This window comes from Lissotriton vulgaris, chromosome 6 (genome assembly GCF_964263255.1).
Source record: "Lissotriton vulgaris chromosome 6, aLisVul1.2, whole genome shotgun sequence".
NCBI lineage: Eukaryota > Metazoa > Chordata > Amphibia > Caudata > Salamandridae > Lissotriton > Lissotriton vulgaris.
The window spans coordinates 922,272,152-922,295,033 of NC_141694.1; the positions used below are offsets into that span (position 1 = coordinate 922,272,152).

General features: G+C 42.0%; 1 protein-coding gene across 1 annotated transcript in view; it reads left to right on the plus strand.

The window, feature by feature from the left end:
* The window catches only part of LOC147708209 (endogenous retrovirus group PABLB member 1 Env polyprotein-like), a 39,519-nt gene extending 17,946 nt beyond the window's left edge, over positions 1 to 21,573 (plus strand). The window contains exons 2-3 of the mRNA XM_086925715.1: positions 21,199 to 21,270; positions 21,511 to 21,573. Of these exons, the coding sequence (XP_086781841.1) occupies positions 21,199 to 21,270; positions 21,511 to 21,573 (135 nt within the window). The remainder of the gene's footprint in view (positions 1 to 21,198; positions 21,271 to 21,510) is intronic.
* Positions 21,574 to 22,882: the final 1,309 nt, after the last annotated feature.

Consider the following 22,882-nt stretch of genomic DNA (forward strand, 5'->3'; position numbering starts at 1 on the left):
GAGGAAGAGAGTATCTAGTTGTAGGTCCTGAATAAGTGTTTTTATCTCTAACGCGTGTTTGACAGCCGATCTACAGTTCAATAGGGCCAGACTGAAGCTATTGGTTGTCTGGTTGGGGGAGATCACAGGAGCATCGTTATGGAAAGTAATTAATGGGATCGGGGTAGGGGGAGAATTTACCTCGCAGAATTGAAGGAGGTAGTCCCTTGAATGTCTAATACGATGCTCGTGCAAAACGGGCATAGTGGGTGGCCTGTGCCCGGCCTGGCCCGGACGGGCCCAGACGGGCGTGCCTTTGGCGCGCCTTCGGCGCGCCGCCGGCGCGCCCGCTGCGCCCGCCCGCTGCGCGGACGTGCAAGTCCGTTATTTTTATACATGGTAGGGGGGGAGGGAGGAGGGTGGGAGGGGCGGTCAACTGGACCGTCGACCTTCCCTACCCAAGATGGCGGGTCCGTTCGGTGAGGCGATTAACAGCGCCTGTCCCGAAGATGCTGCCTGGCGAAGCTATCTCGCTTCAAGTAAGGCAAGTCCGAGTTTAAAACAACAGATTTAAAATATTTACAGTTTTTAAAAGTGTCTCGGCACCAACTAGCGTGTGCTCGAGCGCAACTACCCAGTAGAGCCTGTGCTTGTAGTATTGTTCCGATCCGATCAGCTAATATTCAAATTAGGTCAAAGAGTGCGCAAGAGAGCGCTAAGGGCCCCGGCTTCCGCCTCAGGGTAAAGATGTTTTAGGTTCAGCAACTATCCCAGAGATGTAGGGGACCGCCCTTAAGTATCCAGGGAGGGCGGGAGGGGCGGTCAACTGGACCGTCGACCTTCCCTACCCAAGATGGCGGGTCCGTTCGGTGAGGCGATTAACAGCGCCTGTCCCGAAGATGCTGCCTGGCGAAGCTATCTCGCTTCAAGTAAGGCAAGTCCGAGTTTAAAACAACAGATTTAAAATATTTACAGTTTTTAAAAGTGTCTCGGCACCAACTAGCGTGTGCTCGAGCGCAACTACCCAGTAGAGCCTGTGCTTGTAGTATTGTTCCGATCCGATCAGCTAATATTCAAATTAGGTCAAAGAGTGCGCAAGAGAGCGCTAAGGGCCCCGGCTTCCGCCTCAGGGTAAAGATGTTTTAGGTTCAGCAACTATCCCAGAGATGTAGGGGACCGCCCTTAAGTATCCAGGGAGGGCGGGAGGGGCGGTCAACTGGACCGTCGACCTTCCCTACCCAAGATGGCGGGTCCGTTCGGTGAGGCGATTAACAGCGCCTGTCCCGAAGATGCTGCCTGGCGAAGCTATCTCGCTTCAAGTAAGGCAAGTCCGAGTTTAAAACAACAGATTTAAAATATTTACAGTTTTTAAAAGTGTCTCGGCACCAACTAGCGTGTGCTCGAGCGCAACTACCCAGTAGAGCCTGTGCTTGTAGTATTGTTCCGATCCGATCAGCTAATATTCAAATTAGGTCAAAGAGTGCGCAAGAGAGCGCTAAGGGCCCCGGCTTCCGCCTCAGGGTAAAGATGTTTTAGGTTCAGCAACTATGACGCATGAGTAGGAGACTGAAGGCCTCATTTATGAGGCTATGCGTCACTTTTACACCACCGGTACGTCACTTTTTGTGACGCACCAGTGCTGTTAAAAATGCACCTTATTGAGTCATATTTACAAAGTGACGCATCTAGGTAGATGCGTCACTTTGTAAACCCCTGCGCCACATTATACCTACGTCAGGTGTAATGTATACAAAAGGGGTGTATTGACGCAAGAAAGGGTCGTAGAGGTGACGCAGTGAAATCTAAGAGATATCACTGCGTCACTTTTATGACGCTGTTGCGTATAAATCTTGCGCCTGTATCACAGCAGGCGTAAGACTGATGCAGGTCCTTTCACATGGGCCTGGCCCCATGTGAAAGGATGCATTGCTGGAGTTGCATCATTTTTTTGACACACTCCAGCAATGCATCACTTTCCTCTAAACACTCAACATTTTTATTACTCTATTTTTTTTACATTCTTTTTCCACGTGGTGCACTCAGGGTGCGCGTACCGGAGAGCGTACCGTGGAGCGCCGCCAGCGCTCAGCCTGTGAAAATTAAAAAAAAAAAAAAAAGTTTTTTAGCCCTTCATGGTCCTTCTAGGCCCCCCTCAGAAAACCTACGGAGTCAGGGGGTGTCTACTCTGCCCCCTTTTAATTATATCCCCCTTTCTTTTTTCACCTCTTGTGTCTCGATTCTACCGAGACACAAGATGGGGGACTCTCCGGACTGTTTAGAATATTGACAGACACCCGACAGCCAATCTGCTTTCGCTCGCGCACTCCCGTAGCGCGCCGGGTGCGCTCCCCGGTACGCGCACCGGGGAGCGCCGGCAGCGCGCCTATAGATATATATGTGTTTTTGAACTTAATTTTCATAAAAACCACTGGAGCAATTTTCACCAAACATAGCAAAGGCACATCTGCGTACCAGTCCCTACAATTTTGCCAAGTTTGGCGTAATTCCGTTCAGCGGTTCGGGCTGTAGACTTGTCAGACCGCCCTATGGAAATTAACATGGAGAAAACACGTTTTGGGACCCCCCTTTTTTCTCAGCCCCCACTTTACGATTCCACCTGAAACTTTCAGGGAAGGAGCGGAGCGCAGCGAGACCATTTTAAGGAAAATTACAGGCAGATCCCTCAATCGGCGCCAACGTTATTCCCAATAGAATGTTCGGAATTTCCAATGGTAGCCAATCCTAACTATAACTACCTACTGGCGACCGCCAGTAGGTAATACACACACACATATATATATATATATATATATATATATATATATATATATATATATATATATATATATATATATATATATATATATATATATACATTTGTAATTTGTTATATATTTATAACATTTTAAAATAAATTACAATTATTACTTTATTAATTGTTTTAAAGTAAAAATACATTTTATTTCATATTACATATGTTATATGACATTTTAAACATATATGTTTGAATTTTTAAAATTACATTTATTTATTATATTTATTAAAATGTACATTACATCTAAATATTTTTTCAAAGTTAATTTTAATACATAATTTATTTAACATTAGTTTTTATATATAAAGAACAATATTTTGTACAGCAATATTTTTTACATCAATATTCTTTTTTCAATATTTTTATACTTTACATTATAAAGATAGGATGTCAACATTTTTTAAATCGATATTTATGTGTTGATATTTCTGTATGGGGATATTTTGGTAATCTATATTATGTCAGTGATCCAGTGCTTTCACTTTGCGAGCAGTCCGGGAAAATGGTGGCAGCTTCTTTGCAAGGAAATAGGACTCGTATTTACAAGAGTTTTGTAAGTGACAATGCCTTTTATATATGCGTTAATTAGTAAAACAGATAAATAAAAGGCATTATCATTTACAATTCCAATTACTTAAACTCTCGCAAATGCGTGACCTATTGCATTGCAAATGCTTGTTCTAAACTAGTGTGGTATCCATTTGTAGTGTTTTCACTGTGTTACTGTGTGTTTATGTATACGTGCTTTACTCATTGGCTCCGAGATCTGAGTTAAGCCTGACTACCCGTGCCAATCTGCCAAGGGGGTGACCAGGGTTTATCTTAGCTGTGTAATCTCCTTACACTGAGTAGAAGCAAAGGTCCCTACTTGGACACGGTGCAAGGGACTGCCAACTAGAGATCCTCATTTCTAACAGTAGCTCAAATAGATACCAAGTTACTAAAATGTGGTGACAAGTGTTTCTGTGCAGCAGAAGACACTTCACAAAGTTTGACTGTTCACCCTTCAGTTGCATATTGCCACATTTGTCTGTTAAACAAGTACTAAAAAGGTGAAATCTTTGTCCAGGCAGTGTTAAGATGTGTAGATATGCCAACATAATGTTCTGGTCCTATCACAAAGTGTGCCACATTATGCTGAATAAGTTGCAATTTCTTGCCACATAATTTAGTAAACACTACCACATAATTTAGTTATTCATTGCTCCACGATTCCGGTGGCCCTGGTCTTATGTAACACATCCTTTACACTGATGGACACAGATATGATGTATTGTCAATCTATAATGTTTACATGTGATATAAAGCGCTGTGGCACACTGCATTGGGATGAGTAGTGCTATAAAAGAAATAAAACAAAATAGTGGTATTTAAATTGTCATTTGTGTAAATACTGAGCCAGACCAAAATATCTGACATTCTTATACTACATGCATATCTCTTGTATATTGGGAGTGAGTACGCCAAAAGTATGCCTTTCTTAAGTACTTGTGAAGTGATAACAAGGTGCCTTTGTTTTCCCTGCATTGCATTTATTGCATTTGCATCTCTGTTTGAGGCTCCAGGTGCCTTCCAGCAAGGATACTGAAACAAAAGATGCCAGATGACCCCTTAAATCCAGCCTATTTTTGGGCCCAACTGGAATAATAAAAAAATAACAAAACCCCGTTGCTGCCTGCATGTTGCTGCTTGGAACTCAGAGTTGCTGAATGTGTCCCGTGTCTGAAAATTACAGTGGGACGAGTTCAGCGTATTTCAGTAGGGCCAATCTACTTGGCAGTGTGAACAGCATCCATCCGGGTATACCCCTGACTTGTACCCTGTTGCCAGTGTTCTGCCCCTAAAACGTGTATGTTTGATTGCCTCACACACAACTGACATAGGTTAATTTACTTATAAGTCTCTGGTATACGGTACCAGGGGTTCCCAGGGCCTGTAAGTTAAAGTGTCCCACGTGGACTGCAGCACATATTGTGCCTCTATGAGTGTGACAAAGCAAAGCAAATCATTTCTGGCTGGCATAGCAGGTTTAACCTAATAAATCAACTTTGCCATTTAAGCTAATGACAATGTCAAGACCTTAATGTTTAATATACATGTCACCCTAAGGTAGGCCTATGGAGCCCTAAGGCAGGGTGCTGTATATTAAACAGTAGGACATGTGTTTTAAAGAGCCCATAACAAATTGCCATTTTGCTGTAGAAAAGCTAGAAGCCCCATTGGCGTGTACAGGGTTACATGCTGAGAACTCAGCTGTACCAACGTCTGAAGGGGACTACTAAGGTTGGTACTTCAAGGTGTCAAAAGAATCATTATATTAAACATGACTTGATGCCAAAGTCGAATGTATTGTAACTTTTAAGTAAATGGCCACTTCAGAAATTTGCAACTCTGTTGTCCAAGTTTTCCAGTGACCATTTACGGTTGTTAGCCATGAGACAGCCTTCTGCCCTCCTGGGGGGAAGTGTGAATGAGTCTTAGGAAGGAACACAAAGGGCCTTCTGCTGGAAGAGGAGGCACCTCTCCCTGACAGGAAGGTCAAACAGGGTTGAAGCCCAAAAGGAGAGCTTCAAACGTTAAGCTGCCTTCGAGGAGTTGCTCTTTTGTTATAGTAGACAGGGTGGCACCAGGGACTGTGAGATGGGAACAGATGCCAAATTAAGTTTTCTTTGGGCGAGAAGCTGTCATTCACAGACCACACTCTTAAGTGGGCTACCAAGCTCCACACTGATAGAGGGTTCTGCCATCTTGTACGTGGGTAGAAAATTGCACTCTGGGATAGCTAGATGTCATACTATGCAGGAAGTTACCAGTGGGGAGGGGGCCTGGAATCTCATTAGCTAATAGTCAATGCATCCTCTGAAGGCAAGTCCTAAGCATCAAAATGGCACCACTGGCATGCAAGCCTGAGATCACGTCTGCAATGGAGAGAGGACTGAAGAAGGACTGCTTTGCTGTTCCCATGACCTGGCATAGAAAGTCTGCACCAAAGACTGAACTACACCTGCTAATCCCTGGGCTAGTAAAGAGAGCACCGTACCTGTGCTGCTCATGGAAAAGTCACCCGGAGCCCCATACAGAAATGACTGAAAGAGTCAGGTGGCTAACTACCTGTTACAGCTCCAAGGTCACCAAATCTAAAGAAGTTTGCCTTGGCTAGTTGGTTGCCACAATCAATTGATCAACACTGACTCTTGAAGCGCAGCCTAGGAAACCAAGTTTCGACATTCAGAAGTTTCACCCAAGTCTACTGGATCCAGGAGAGTTATCAGGGTGCAGTTTGGACACTAAGGGCCTCATTAGGATTGCGGTTTTTCCGCATCCTCTGGGCCGGCGGAAGTGTCCGCCGGCCCGGAGGATGCGGAAAAAATGCGGCGGAGCCTTCAAAGACCCCCCGCCAGATTAGGATGGCTGGGAGAGTCAAGAAGACCGTCTGCCGCTTTTCCGCCGCGGTCGCCTTCCGACCGCGGCAGAAAAGCTCTAATATGGAGGCGGTGTCTAACAGACACCGCCAGCCATATTAGGATGGGGGTTAACAGATGCCTTTCCGCGGCGGCTTCTCCGCCGTGGAAAGGCATACGGTGATTTCCCTGGGGGCCCGTTGCGGGCCCCCAGGGTGAGTGGGGAGTGCTCATGGGGGGTACCTATGGTACCCCCCTGCATTTGCGTGCACGAAGCGGCAGGCACCGCGCGGTGCCTGCCGCTTTGTGCATGCAAATGCGAAGCATGCATATTTAACCTTGCGGCGGGTGCTGCTTCAAGCAGCACCCGCCGCAATGTTAAATATTGAGGATGTGACTGCCAGGGTGGCGGTCACATCCTAATTGCGCTGGAGGGACCGCCGCTGCCCCTGCGGACGGTCCCTCCTCCTCTGGGGTGGCGGACGGACGCTGTAACTGGAGACCAGTAGACGAGTGGCAACAGACTTTTGGCTGGACTTCAACCAGGGTTCGAGGGCAAAGTCGCCCCATTGTGTTCTGTGACTGAGGGGTGGCCTCAGGAAGACCTCTGTACCCGATCAGCATCCACAGCATCTTTCAGCATCCTGTATCCCATTCATCAGGACCACTCCTTTGATGTCTATGGCAGTTCGCCCATAGAGCCGAGAATTGGACTGGAGACTGCTTTGAACGCAAGATACTTGTCCTGCCAAACCTCATCGACTCCTGTGATGGCTCTCTGTCAGAATTGTTAACCCAAAGCAGGCCAGAGTAACGGAACACAACTTTATAAAAGTTTAAAAAGTTTTCAAAGTAACAGCTAATCGGAATCACTGACAAAATATCGAATACAAAAATATCAAGGTACAAAAATATTGGGACAAAAATATCGAAGTCAAGAATATCGACATCCTATCTACATTATGGTAAGTACAAAAATGTTGAGAGAAAAAACATCGATGTCAAAAATATCGTAAAAAATATTGTTTTTTTCAATGTTAAAAATAATGTAAAATAAAGCAAATAATACATATAATTATAAGAAACATAGTTTTTTTTTTTTTAAATAATAACTAATACATATAGGCCACATGAATCAAAGAGTTTTGCCCATTCTGTGTCTATGGGGAAATGTGTTGATACATATGGCCCATAATGTTAAAATGAACAAAACATGTACATATAAAACATAATATATCTCCGTTGGATGTTCTTTCTCCTGGACACCCGTTCCTTCGGTGGTACACGACAAACAATCACCAATTGGAATTCCAACTTCCAGGTCAGTTTTGCAAAATTATATATTTATTTAAGGCTTGAACATTTAGACAATAAAATGGTCCTTTGCTATTCAAATCCGGACCAACGCGTTTCGGTGTGTTGCCTTCTAATGGGTCACTGTGGGTTTGACATTACGCACATTATAATACATGTCCTTCTTCCATGTCCATAACCCCTCATTGCAAGTAGAGCAACACTTTTCTTAGCTTTCCTATGGTTAAAGGTCCGCGCCATTGGTGATTTACTTCATCACATTCTAAAAGGAAATCTTGCAACATTTTTATTATCATATTTAAAAAAAGTACAATCCTTTTTTTTGTGTTCCTCCTTATTCCACTTCATGTGATGTATTCTTATTTTTTACCAATGACGCGCATATATTTTTTAAACCTAAATTCTGTCACCAAACAAGGGCTAAAATAAATAAATTACATAACGAATCAATTATTGCACAGTTAAACCATATTTCTCCCTATTGCACTTCCCATTAATTAAAATTTAACACCTTAGGGGCTGATTCCTATGTTGGACGGACTTGAGTCTGTCCGACATCGGTCAGGAGCCGTAACCGACCGACCTGCTGTCGTCGGTTGCATCCCTGCTAGTACAATGCGACCAAATCATATACTTCATAATGCAAGCATGCATTCCAAGCAGAAAGCATGCTTGCAATGTGAAAAGCAGGGGTGCAGTTCATCCCTGCACCCTTTGGCCGGCACCCAAGATGCCCGCCACCGGGTGCAGGGATCCACAGAGGGGCACCATAGGTGCCTCCAGGCCACCATTCAGCAGCCTCGCACCCATGGTTGCCCTGCTGGTGTCACCCAAAGACAGTTTCCGACTGCCTTTTCGTGCCGGTTAAGGCAGTGAAAAACTGCCATCATACTTCCTCATTCGCAAAGAGGCGGCCGTGGGAGTACTGATGGATTTCCTGGACGGCGGACAGGCTCTCCGAGCCTGTTGTCCGCAATCCAGAAATCCGAGTCGGATTCTTTTCTGACCGAGCCCATCAGAATGGCTCGGTCGAAAGGAATCCGTGTGACACGTTCCGGCTCGGTCGGAAGGGCTCCGACCATCGTTCGGAGCCCTTCCGACTGAAATCGGAATCGGCCCTTTAGTCTGATCATGCACAAAATTTAATCTGAGTATAAATATATGAATAAATAATTCTTAAAAGCACAAATTCCTAAAAAGAGCACAAAAGGCACAAAATAATCTATATTTTCAAGTGCCAGATGTTTCTCAATGATAATCCCCTACTACCAGGGGTTCTCAGAAAAAGTGTCACGTGCAATTAATTGGCTCCCCTCCGGGATTCCCTTAAAGTGACATGTGCTCAATAGAGTGCTCAGTCATGAGTGCAAAAAATGCTGTTCTTTAACCCCTCTTTATTGAAGGCTATAATGTTTCTATCTTCTAGGATATGATGTTCCCATATGATATATGTAAACTCAGCCTCTCTTTAAGTTGTATTTGAGAGTCCCATCTCATTTGGTTATCTTAAAGTGCAAAGTGTTTGAATAAAGTGCTAGTGCAATTTTCCCTTTAACAAGAGAATATTATTCCGCAGAGAATACTATCTATAATGTAAAAAATTCGCGCTTGTTCTCTTGTATGTTACATTTTCTCTATTTCAGTTAAAAACGCAAGTATCAAAAATATGTGTGGGTCTTCATTATTTCTCACTCCTTAATATTTAAAACCTCTCAATATCTCAATAACTATATACATAGTGAAGAAGGATCCTGCATATTAGAAATCTCACAGTCAAATGTCACTCCATCATAACATAGTTCATATGTCCATACTTCTTTATAAGTGCACAAATAGTTCTGCATTCTTGTTGTCGCCCCAAGGTGCCTCGGTACCCATCAATAATATCAATTGGGATTCCTGTTTCCGGAGCTCACTTTCATGATTTCCCCCTCTCGGATGGGCTTTGATGTGCTTGATACCCCAATAAGAGAAAGTAGATAGAGATCAATTGTGCATCTGATTGAAGTGGCAGGCTACTGGGTACGTGTTGTCCCCATTTCGAATCGCTCTCATATGCTGTAAAATCCTTAATTTCCGCGTATTCTTTGTACTGCCTACATATAGTTTGTTTCATCCACATTTTAATACATAAATCACAAAATCCGTATTATATGTTATTCTTTCTCCTATTGCTATAGTGCGACCATCCATTGTGCAGTAGTTTTTACTGTTGGTTCCATACTCACAAGCCTTACAAGAGGTGCATTTCACAAAGCCTTCCTGATTCTTTGACAACCATTTACCCATTTCCTGCTAGCTCTTTCTGGGAATGAAGTGACTCGAGGTTAGGATATCACCCAGGGACCGTACCTTCTTTGATGTTCTCTGTGGACCATGTTTACATATTTTTGTTAAATGTTCATCATTTCTCAACACACACCAGTGTTTTTTGAGGATTTACGCAATAGTAGATTGTGCCAGATTATATTCAAGAAAGATCCTTTTAGTGTTACTACTCTCTTCTTCCTGGGATTTCTTAGGATAAAGGTACTCCTTTCTTGACTATTCCTGAGATCTACGTCTTGCATTTTCAAGAACATTTCTTGGATATCCCCTCTGTCTAAACATTTCAGACAGGCTATCCACCTCTCCATTGTATAGTGCTTCAGTGGAGCAGATTCTGTCTTGCTCTCAATATCTGACTGTCCGTAATGCTCCATTTCAATGTACCAGGGTGGCCCCTATTAGCGTGCAAAATTGAGTTGGTTACAGTTGGTTTTCTATGGAGTCTGGTGGTTAAGATTTCCTCTTTGACCTCCAATTGTATATCCAGGAAGGTACAGTGCTGTTGGCTCCAAGTGCAGGTGAACTGTAGGTTGCACTGATTGATATTCAATTTGTTCATAAAGAGCTCCAGATCCTTCTTACTGCCCTCCCAAAGAATGAACAGGTCATCGATAAACTTGGTACATAAAACCACCTGTGTTAGAAACATGTTATTCTCTGTGGCCCAGGCAACCTCATTCTCCCACCACCCCTTGAAGAGATTGGCATAGGTGGGGGCGAAGATGGTGCCCATTGCAGTTCCTTGTTCTTGCAGGAGGAATTTTCCATCAAATGTGAATACATTGATTGTCCGTCAGTATTCCAACATATCCAATAGCATCTGTGTGTGTGCTAACCACTCTACTGGCCAATCTTTCATACAGCTTGTGCAGGCCTGTATTCTCATTTCATGCCTGATTGAAGTATACAATGAAACAACATCCATTGTTATCATGATATACTCCCTTTTCCAAGGTATGTCGTCTAGTTTTTAAAAAACATCAGTGCTGTCCTTTATATAAGAGGGGAGCTTGATTACATATTACTATAGGAATAGGTCAAGAAATCTGGAGCTGTTCTCCAATGAGGATCCAATGGAACTTACTATTGGCCGTCTGTATGGATTCACTGTATTTTTATGAATTTTGGGCAATTGATAGAAAGTTGCCATTTTTGCATTCTTTGTGCGAAGATATTTAAATTCCTCCCAGTTCAGTAAGTTTCTCTCAAACCAATCCTTCAATTTTTGATGGTATTCTACTTCCAATTTAGTTGTAGGATTAGTTTTTGAACAGGTGTAGTGCTGTAGATTGTTCAATTGTCTTTGTGCTTTCTTTACATATGTGATTTGGTCCATAAGGACGATGTTTCCCCCTTTATCTGAAGGCTTGATAATGAGTGCAGGATTGTTTTTTAACTCATTGATGTCTTTCCAATCTCTTGGCGAAAAATTGCCTTTTGTGTGGTACATCTTCCAATCGTTTTGAATATTATTCAAATCGTCGACCACCAGTTCATGAAAGAGATCCAAGCAGTTCCCTGGTGGAAAAATATAATATATAAATTTACTTAATAATATTCATAAATACTTATTTTAATAACGTATACATTGTTACTTTCTTAATAAATTATAAATACATATATACACATACAAAATAATATAAATAAAAAATATATAACAAATTAAAAAAAAAATTCTAATGTTTTTAAAATAAATTATACATAACATTAACTAAAATAATACAAAAAATATTGGATAGCGAAGAGAAAAAAATTACTATTCCCACTCCAAAAAGTGCAACAGTAGGGAAAGTGTTGGAAAGCATAGGGGTTAAAATTACTATTCCAACTCCAGAGAGTGCAACAGTAGGGAAAGTGTTGGATAACGTAGGAATAAAAATTGCTATTCCCACTCCACTGATTGCAACAGTAGGTAAAGTGTTGGATAGCGAAGGGGTAAAAATTACTATTCCCTCTCCAGGGAGTGCAACAATAGGGAAATTGTTGGATAGTGTAGGGGTAAAAATTACTATTCCCACTCCAGTGAGTGCAACAGTAGGGAAAGTGTTGGATAGCGTAAGGGTAAAAATGACTATTCCCACCCCAGAGAATGCAACAGTAGGGAAAGTATTGGATAGCGTAGGGGTTATAATTTGCAACAGTAGGGAAAGTGTTGGATAGAGTTGGGGTAAAAATTACTATTCCAACTCCAGAGAGTACAACAGTAGGGAAAGTGTTGGATAGCGTAGGGGTAAAAATGAATATTCCCACTCCAGAGAGTGCAACAGTAGGGAAAGTTTTGGATAGCGTAGGGAATTACTATTCCCACTCCAGAGAGTGCAACAGTAGGGAAAGGGTTGGATAGCGTATGGGTAAAATCCACTATTCCAACTCCAGAGAGTGCAACGGTATGGAAAGTATTGGATAGCGTAGGGGTAACAAATACTATTCCCACTCCAGAGAGTGTAATAGTACGGAAAGTGTTGGATAGCGTATGGGTTAAAAATAACATACTTGTCAATTAAATATTTTTACATTAAATAATGATTTATTAATAAATTAACAATTAATTAATTATGAATACCAATAAATATAAATTACTAATTACTTTAATAACATTAAATTACTACCCACCCTATTCACCAATAAACACACAGCCACTAGGGAAAGTGTTGGATAGCGTATGGGGATATATTACTATTCCCACTCCAGAGAGTGCAACAGTGGGGAAATTGTTGGATAGCGAAAGGGCTAACATTACTATTCCCACCCCAGTGAGTGAAATTGTCGGGAAAGTGTTGGATACAATAGGGGTACAAATTACTATTCCAACTCCAGAGAGTGCAACAGTATGGAAAGTGTTGGCTAGCGTAGGGGTGAAAAGTACTATTCCCACTCAAGATAAATTAACAATAAATTAATTATGAATACCAATAAATACAAATTACTAATTACTTTAATAACATAAAATTACTTCCCACCCTATTCACCAATAAACACACAACCACTCTGCATAAAATTTAACACAATTATTATAATTATCAATTAATGAATTAATAAAAATGAATTAACAATCCTTAATTAATTACCAATAAATGAATTATCAATACCAATACATATTAATAAATAATGACTTAATTATAATAAATTACTTCCAACCCTATTCCCCTATAAACACACAACCCACTCCTAAACTAAATTAACACAATTAATATACTTAACAATGAAATAATTAATACACATTAATTACCAATTAATAATTAATAAACAATACATTAATTATCAAAACCAAAAAATAAAAAAATATTAATTAATTTATTATAATTAATTTACTTCCCACCCTATTCCCCTATAACCCTACATGCTACTCCAATAAAAAAACATACAATTAATATAAGGATCAAATAATAAATTAATACAAATTAATTACCAATTTATAATTAATTAAAAATCAATTAATTATCAATACCAATAAATAAAAATGATTACTTAATTACAATTAAATTACTTCACACCCTATTCCCCTATAAACCCACAACCGCTCCAATAAAAAAGTTAATACAATTAATATAATCATCAATTAATCAATTTAAAAAAATGAATTACCATTTAATAATGAATTAAAAAAAAATTAATTATCAATACAAATAAATAAAAATTAATAATTACTTAATTACAATTAAATTACTTCCCAACCTATTACCCAATAAACCCTCAACCCGCTACAGAACTAAAATGCAAAAGTTAATTAAAAATAATTCATAAGTTCTTATAATTATGAATTAATTTACTATAATTAAATTACTTCCCACCCATTCCCCTATAAACCCACAACCCGCTACGGTACTAAAACGCAAGATTTACTTTAAAAAAAAATACAAATTTCTAAACAATTAATACATATCTATACTAATATAATAAAGAGAGAGCCCAAACCTTTGAGGCGAGTAATCTCAGGAACCACAACACCAATCACAACACCCAATACAGCGTTGGAAAGGGCAGTTGCAGCAGAAGGACATAGGCTATGCAGACGCCCACCATATACATTTGAAAGGTAAAAGAACTGTGCCAGCAAATTAGTCCCTTGTGGGCGTATCTGCGTTGTGCTGTGGGCTTGACAAACGCTGGGGGCGTGTGGTACGTTCCGCCCTTCATGCCATGTCTCATATCGTGTGCTGTGGGCGTGTGCTGGGGGCGTGGGCGTGTGCAGGGTGCGAAATTACAAAAAAAAAAGCGAGCGTTGTGCCCAATATTTCATTGTTTTTTTTCCCCAGGTTCTGTACATTCCAGCTCCGGGTGTGCTTGCCCCGCACTCCCAGTGACGTACACCTGCTTTACTGTATGGAGGTCAGGCATGGCGCTATTCCCAAGGGCCGAAAGGAGCGCAAACAGGGGCCATTGTGCAGGAAATGTAATCTCGCCTTAACTTCCGGTGACGCCTGAAGCGCACACTGGAGATTTTCCACTTCTGTTGCGCACAGGCCTCGCGCCACGCACATCCGGACAAAAGGCCCGCCTCCACGAAATAGCAAGAAAGGGACTATCCCTCCCCCGGTAATATGTGATGATATTCCACAAACCAACATCCCGCATACCATCACTCCGCAATTTTTATAACGGGGGACTATTACTCCGCAAAGACATCATTTCGAAATCTTTTACAACGCATATGACTTTATCACGCATGCCATTATAACGCAAATGCATGTGTGGTAAAGTCATACACATTGTAAAAGTACATTATTAAAACATCAAATATATGTTTGTATATATGTGTATTTATATATATATATATATATATATTACCTACTGGCGGTCGCCAGTAGGTAGTTATAGTTAGGATTGTTTTCCATAGGGAATCCGCAACATTCTATTGGGAATAACTTTGGCACCGGTTGAGGGGGTCTGCCTGTAATTTTCCTTAAATTTGCCTCGCTGCGCTCCGCTCCTTCCCTGAAAGTTTGGGGGGGATTCGTCAAGCGGGGGCCGAGATAAAAGGGGGGTCCCAAAACGTGTTTTCCCCATGTTAATTTCCATAGGGCGGTTGGACCCACCTTATAGCCCGAACGGCTGAATGGATTTCCACCAAACTTGGCAAAATTGTAGGGACTTGTAGCCCGATGTGCCTTTGCTATGTCTCAAGATATGTGCTCCAGTGGATTTTGAGTAATTTATGTTCAAAAAAATATATATATCTATGAGCACGCCCCGGTACGCGCACCGGGGCGCGCTCCAGCGCGCTACGCGAGTTCACGAGCGGAAAGCTGATTGGCTCTCGGGTGTCTGTCAACATTCCAAACAGTCCGGAGTGGCCGCCATCTTGTGTCTCGGTAGGATTGAGACACAAGAGGTGTCAAAAACAAAGGGGGAAATTAACAAAAGGGGGCAGGGGAGACCCCCCTGACCCCCTAGGTTTGATGTGGGGGCCATAAAAGGGACCCGCGGGGCAAAAAAAAATATTTTTTTTTCCGATTTGCGCGGGGGAGCGCCCGGTAAGTGCACCGGGGAGCGCACCGGGGAGCGTACCATGGGGAAAAAAAGAATGACAGATTTTTTTTTGAAAAGAAGCATTTTTTTATAAATTAGAGGTAGTTCTAAAAAGAACTGTTTTTTTATTTATTTTGTTGTTTTATATTTTTTTATTGTTTTTTGGAATTTTTTTTACTTTTTTTGGCTTTTATGAACAATTTTATTTTTTTTTGTTATTTTTATGGGGACAAACAGAAAACAGGGAATTGTAAACGGCTCAACTGGAGCAAAAAAAATCACGTTTTTTTGGGGCACTTGTGGTTGTCACCAGCACGGTTGATAAGTTTAATGCTTTGCTCACCATAGCTAATTGTCCCTCCACAAAATATGCAAATGATTTTAAATTCGGCACACTTGGGTTGAATGCTTGGGATCATCTCCCTTGCGTCTGGACCCGATGGAGTGGGTTGTTTACTTTGGGAAGTGCTGGGAGAAGATTGGGGAGGGTTTCTGGCCAGTTCCCTGACCTCTGCCCTAGCAAAGTTGCTAGGGTGCCGGCGTTACATGTGGCGAATCATGGTGTTGTTGCCAAAAGAGTATTTTTTGTTAGGGTTCCCCCTTGAAAGTTGAATGCCACAGATTAAACAAGTCACCTTTGGTGCATTAACTTTCTTCTGTTCCTTTGGGATGGAAAAAAACTCCCAGATAATGTGCTCCTTTGGCTTAAATGGGGTAGTATCTTCTGGTAGGAACCTCCCCTCCTCCTCCTCCTCCTCCTCCTGTTCTTCATCTCCACCACTGTGGTGTTGTGGTGGTCCTTGTGGTGGTGATGGTGGTGGTGGTGGTGGTTGGGATGCTCCTGCTGCTGCTACTGAAGCCATTTTTCAGTCCAAAAAGGTACAGAGAGGTCTTTCAACAGGTCTTCTTCATTCAAAGTACAAAGTGAGACTGAGGAAAATAGGTGGGGGCTTTCATCATTTGGAAAACAATACTGTCCTGAACCAATGAAAAGTGTTATTTTCAGGTCACATGACTCGGGCCTTCATCATTTGGAAACCAAAACTGTTCTGAACCAATGAAAAGTGTTATTTTCAGGTCACATGACCTGACGCGCTTACGCGACCCGGGGCGCTTACGTAGCGCGTTCGTATGCGTGTGGGTGCTTCCAGGTGCGCTTACGCCGTGCGTATCATGCGGACGCGGCTACGCGATACGTCACGATGATGTTTTCGTTCGCGGCAATAGCGCTAATGGGACGCTCCCCGGTACACGCACCGGGGCGCGCTGCAAAATTGCGCTGACCGGGGCGCTCCCCGGTACGCGCACCGGGAGCGCACCAGGGCAAAAAAAAAAAATTAAGAATATACATATAAAAAATAGTATTACATAAATATACAATATAGGATTCATTAAAAAAAATATTATATTTGATAGCAAAAGAAATTTGCTATTAAAAAACCTATGAAATTCACTGAAAAAACCATAGGTTTCACACCTGTTATAGTTAGGAATTAGCATTTAAAAAACCTATGAAATTCACTGAAAAAACCATAGGTTTCACACCAGTTATAATTAGGAATTAGCATTTAAAAAACCTATGAAATTCACTGAAAAAACCATAGGTTTCACACCAGTTATAGTTAGGAATTAGCATTTAAAAAACCTATGAAATTCACTGAAAAAACCATAGGTTTCACACCAGTTATAATTAGGAATTAGCATTTAAAAAACCTATGAAATTCACTGAAAAAACCATAGGTTTCACACCACTAATAGTTAGGAATTAGCATTTAAAAAACCTATTAAATTCACTGAAAAAACCATAGGTTTGACACCAGTTATAGTTAGCTGGAAATGTTACTGACATAAAAATTCTATGTCTAATAACTTTGGTGTTTGTGGACGGAATCGGCTGAAATTTTCATTTTTCCATTGTGTGAATTTTAGCGGCTGTTTCCCGGTTGCGAAGGCAGCCCACTGACTACCAGCAGGTCCTTGGCAGGCTCCGTGAGACGTCATGCTGAACAGGATGGTCGTGGAGCTGACGTCTTTCACAGGGGGACTTAAGTTCTTTTCACGATGGACACAGTGAAGCAGGGCAGCCAGCTGGCAGTTTGCAACTTCTACCCACTCGGGACCTACAAAAACTTCACAGTTGGAAGGCAAGCGCGCCCACTTGGGACTACATTATCCAGGAGGCCGCGCTGGCGGCCACGCCCCCCTCAGGGCAGGTGATAAACTCTGAGCGCTGCCTTTCAAATATGTTTTAACGCCGCTGAAGAAGAGAGCATGGGGCTTTCGAAACGCGTCCGGCGTTTCATTTCTTTGAAGTGACTTTCTGCATAAACTGGCTGCTAGCACGTTTGTCCATTAAAAAGTGAATAACCGAACGACCAGTGGCTGTCTTCAATTTGGGTTTCCTGTGATTGTGTGAATTTTAGCGGCTGTTTCCTCGTCCCGAAGGCAGCCCACTGACTACCAGCAGGTCCTTGGCAGGCTCCGTGAGACGTCATGCTGAACAGGATGGTCGTGGAGCTGACGTCTTTCACAGGGGGACTTAAGTTCTTTTCACGATGGACACAGTGAAGCAGGGCAGCCAGCTGGCAGTTTGCAACTTCTACCCACTCGGGACCTACAAAAACTTCACAGTTGGAAGGCAAGCGCGCCCACTTGGGACTACATTATCCAGGAGGCCGCGCTGGCGGCCACGCCCCCCTCAGGGCAGGTGATAAACTCTGAGCGCTGCCTTTCAAATATGTTTTAACGCCGCTGAAGAGGAGAGCATGGGGCTTTCGAAACGCGTCCGGCGTTTCATTTCTTTGAAGTGACTTTCTGCATAAACTGGCTGCTAGCATGTTTGTCCATTAAAAAGTGAATAACCGAACGACCAGTGGCTGTCTTCAATTTGGGTTTCCTGTGATTGTGTGAATTTTAGCGGCTGTTTACCGGTCGCGAAGGCAGCCCACTGACTACCAGCAGGTCCTTGGCAGGCTCCGTGAGACGTCATGCTGAACAGGATGGTCGTGGAGCTGACGTCTTTCACAGGGGGACTTAAGTTCTTTTCACAATGGACACAGTGAAGCAGGGCAGCCAGCTGGCAGTTTGCAACTTCTACCCACTCAGGACCTACAAAAACTTCACAGTTGGAAGGCAAGTGCTCCCACTTGGGACTACATTATCCAGGAGGCCGCGCTGGCGGCCACGCCCCCCTCAGGGCAGGTGATAAACTCTGAGCGCTGCCTTTCAAATATGTTTTACCGCCGCTGAAGAAGAGAGCATGGGGCTTTCGAAACGCGTCCGGCGTTTCATTTCTTTGAAGTGACTTTCTGCATAAACTGGCTGCTAGCACGTTTGTCCATTAAAAAGTGAATAACCGAACGACCAGTGGCTGTCTTCAATTTGGGTTTCCTGTGATTGTGTGAATATATATATATATATATATATATATATATATATATATATATATATATATATATATATATATATATATATATATATATATATATATATATACATATATATATATATATATATATATATATATATATATATACATCTACGCTCCACGGCACCAAACAATTCGACGCACTCACAGACAGGTGCGAATACATGCGGGGGTGTACCTGCATCAATATTCCAGCTCCACTTTCTCTGCTATTACAGCAACAGAGCAACAAGTAAACAGATGCGTTTCGGAGTAAACATAGAGAAAGGTTTACTCCGAAACGCGTCTGTTTACTTGTTGCTTTGTTGCTGTAATAAACGTATGGTGACAAGTCCCCGCCCGCGAGTGCGATTCTTTCCTGGAGGAAGCCGTGGCGAAGAGAAAGTGGAGCTGGAATATATATATATAGAGTTGTCTTTTACCCGAATGAATGCCTTTTGGTCACCTGCTGCTGTGCGCGTCCTTACCTGTGGGTACTTGGAGCTTGAATATATATATATATATATATATATATATATATATATATATATATATATATATATTTTTTTTTTTTTTAATTTTTGAGGAGGAGGTGGGGATAAAATGGTGTCTTTCACTTTAATCTGGTTGACACTGACGAAGCCCAAGTGGTGAAACGCGTTTGTCGAGGGGGCAGGGGGTCTGCCAATAAAATTGTCATCTGGACAAGAGACTTCTGAGTGCCGTCTATTTTTCGTTTGAAACAGCGAATTGTGGCGACTATATATATATATATATATATATATACAATTTTTCTTAATTTAATTAAAACATTTATTTTTTTAAATTGCATTATTTATATTATTTTTATTTATTATTTTATTACCCTTTACACCCTAAAAACTAATCCCACCCTGCTCCCTTTAAATACCCCTGCACTCCATAATCATAACCCACCCTTACTCCTTAAAATACCCCAACACCCTTAAACACTAACCCATCTTAACCCTATAAATATACCCTGTACCCCAAAACCCAAACCTATCCCTAAACCCTAAAAATACCCCTGTATCCCAAAACCCAAACCTAGCCCTGAACCCTATAAATACCCCTGTACCTCAAAACCCAAACCTACCCCTGAACCCTAAAATACCCCTGTACTCCAAAACCCAAACCTAGCCCTGAACCCTAAAAATACCCCTGTACCCCAAAACCCAAACCTACCCTGAACCCTAAAATACCCCTGTACCCCAAAACCCAAACCTAGCCCAAACCCTTAAAAACCCCTGTATCCCAAAACCTAAAGCTAATTCTGAACCCTAAAAATACCCCTGTACCCCAAAACCCAACCCTAGCCCTGAACCCTAAAAATACCCCTGTACCCCAAAACCCAAACCTAGCCCTGAACCCTTAAAATACCCCTGTACCCCAAAACCCAAACCTACCCCTGAACCCTAAAATACCCTTGTACCCCAAAACCCATACCTATCCCTAAACCCTAAAACGACCCCTGTACCCCATAACCCAAAACTATATCTGAACCCTTAAAATACCCAAACACCCCAAAACATATACCTCAGTACCCCAAAACATATACCCCTATACCCATGCTTACCTTATCCAAACATAAAAAAACATGCTTTTACCATTCATGCATTTACAACAAATTTCGTTGTAAATGTATGCGTGGTAAAAGCATATAACATGTAATGCCATGCGTTATAATGGCATTGCGGAGTCATGGTACTTTCGCAATGAAAGTATGCGGAGTGATGATATTCGGAAAGAAAGTTGCGTAACAATGGGTGTTTACCCTCCCCCGGTAAGTACATTGGTGGCACGGCGGCCCACATCTCCAGCAACATACTCATATTTTTTCACCACCCATTTGAAAAATGCACAGGTCTCTCTCATTGATGGCCAGCAGCCCAGCACTGACATACATTTTTAGACACACCTCCCGCCACAAGTTCTAGAATTGCGAACTTTAGAGCTGGGGAGCTACGTTCGAATCTCTGCATCAGCTCAACATCCTGTGATTCCAGGTAAATCGCTTTGTCTCCCCATGCCTACCACAAATGAATGTGTTCTTCTGTAATGTAAATTGTGCTCATGCCATGTTGTCGAGTTCGCGCTATATAATATTGCAAGGAAAAATAAAGTAGGGAAACTCGAGTTCACACACTACTGAACGCGCACTCTTAAGTGCACTGTGAATCGGAGGGTTTCACAGGCCTGTCACAAATGAGAAATACTATCAAAACGAAATCCTACAAAACAATATACTACTAGCCGGCAGCAATTCATACCCTGACAATGTTGGGACGGGCTGCTAGTATTTGATTAAAAAAAATACAAAACATAACAAAAAATGTGGAACACATACATATAAAATACATACTAAAATACATAACATTAACAAAAATAATCGATATTATTAACATAGATATTTTTGCTATCGATATTACTAACTTCGATATGAAAAAAATGGTATTTCTTACTTTCAGGTCGATATCCTGGTCACTGATATTCTTGATGTGAATATTCTGTCCCTACGACATTTAAAACTCGATATTAAGGTAGGTCGAAATAAAAACTCAATATTTTGTCAGTGCACCAGCTAATCGTGGTAGTTGCCAATGCTTGTTTGCTATATGAATAAAAGAGCAGTGAGTTATTATTTGCTTAATAACATATATCTATTGAACCCTCCTGTGGATTTTGCTCAGTTTTGTGTCTAAAAACTCATAAAAATAAGACCTATTCAATTATAAATTGGTTTTGGATTCCCTTTGTGTCGTGTTTCTTTCTTATTCAAGTGGTTTGGCACAGCACTTCTAAATGCTTTGCACTTGCGCCTCTGTCAAAGCCTGACTGCTTAAATCCACAGCTACTCAGGGTTTAGAACGAGGACCTTGACCTAGCCCCAAGGGCCTGGGAAGCTGTCCACAGAGCCCAAGCAATTTTGCAAAATGGGATCACCCGAGACATTGGACAAGTAATGATAAGGGGAGGTCATCAGAGACGGAGATAAGAGGGGTGACAATACCTTGGCTCCCAGCATCTGCCAGAGACTCCCCTCAATATTGGGCAGTGAGAGTAGTACAACATCATAGGGAGCAAAGAAACCTCCAGAACCAAGTAAACCTTCCAGAGCTAGAGGAAAGGGGCCTGGCCTTGGTGGAAAGGAGACTGGACTTTGAAGAAAGAAGGATCAAGCTGGGCCTTAAGTCTAAAGAGAAAGGTGGCAGCAACAAAGACAAAGAGGTAACTGCAGGGGGTGTCTATGATTCTAGATTGCCGAAATGAATTGTGCCTAAAATGGCAAGGGGGCTGACATATATTAGTGGCTTGCATCCTTTGACAAAGATCTAAAGAGGAGAGAGGTGGGTGCCCAGCACTGGGGGGTCCTTACTGTGGAAACTGGGTCCAGTGGGGGTGGAGATAGGCTCCTGACACTCGATGATGCAATAGCAGAGTCTTACACTCACATGAAGGCACCACTGGTGGAGATATTTGGTCTGACCCCCAAATAGTATCAAAGAAAATGTTTAGAAATACACATGGTGGGAGCAACGGAGACATGGGAGACATGCAGCTGCTTTAATAAGGTCACTAGATGGCTGGAGTATGGGTAACAAAGTGGATACTTATTTGATGGTAAAGGAGCATATCCTTACAAAGTGTTCCTCAGAGAAGTTACACCAATATCTTGTAGATTCTAAGCTCTCTAGCCAAGAGAGCTGGGCAAGATGTCTGATGAATGATTACTTACTGGGGTGCCCCAAAAGTCCCATGTAGGTGATCCTAATGTAGGGGAACTGGCCCCCTTCAGGGGAAAGGAAGTAGGCAAAGATTAAAAGAAAGATACCCCTTAAGAGCCCCAAAAGAATACCTGGTGTGGAGGGGCTTAGTGCCATCCTAGTCCAAAGTGAGTGGGGGTGCCTGGGAAAGAACTATGAACCTATAAAGACAGGAGTGTGTTATGACTGTCAGCAGCCAGGACACAGTAGGGGGGACTTCTGTGTGCACCAAGAAGTCACCCACTGGTGAGAATCCCAAGAGTATTGTTCACTGGGCTCTAAAAGTGGAAAGTACATGCAGTGGCCAATAATCAATGGGATTGAAGTAAAGACTCTGATGGTTGACAGCATAATCATGGCAATGGCTAAGTTGGTTTCCCCATACCAC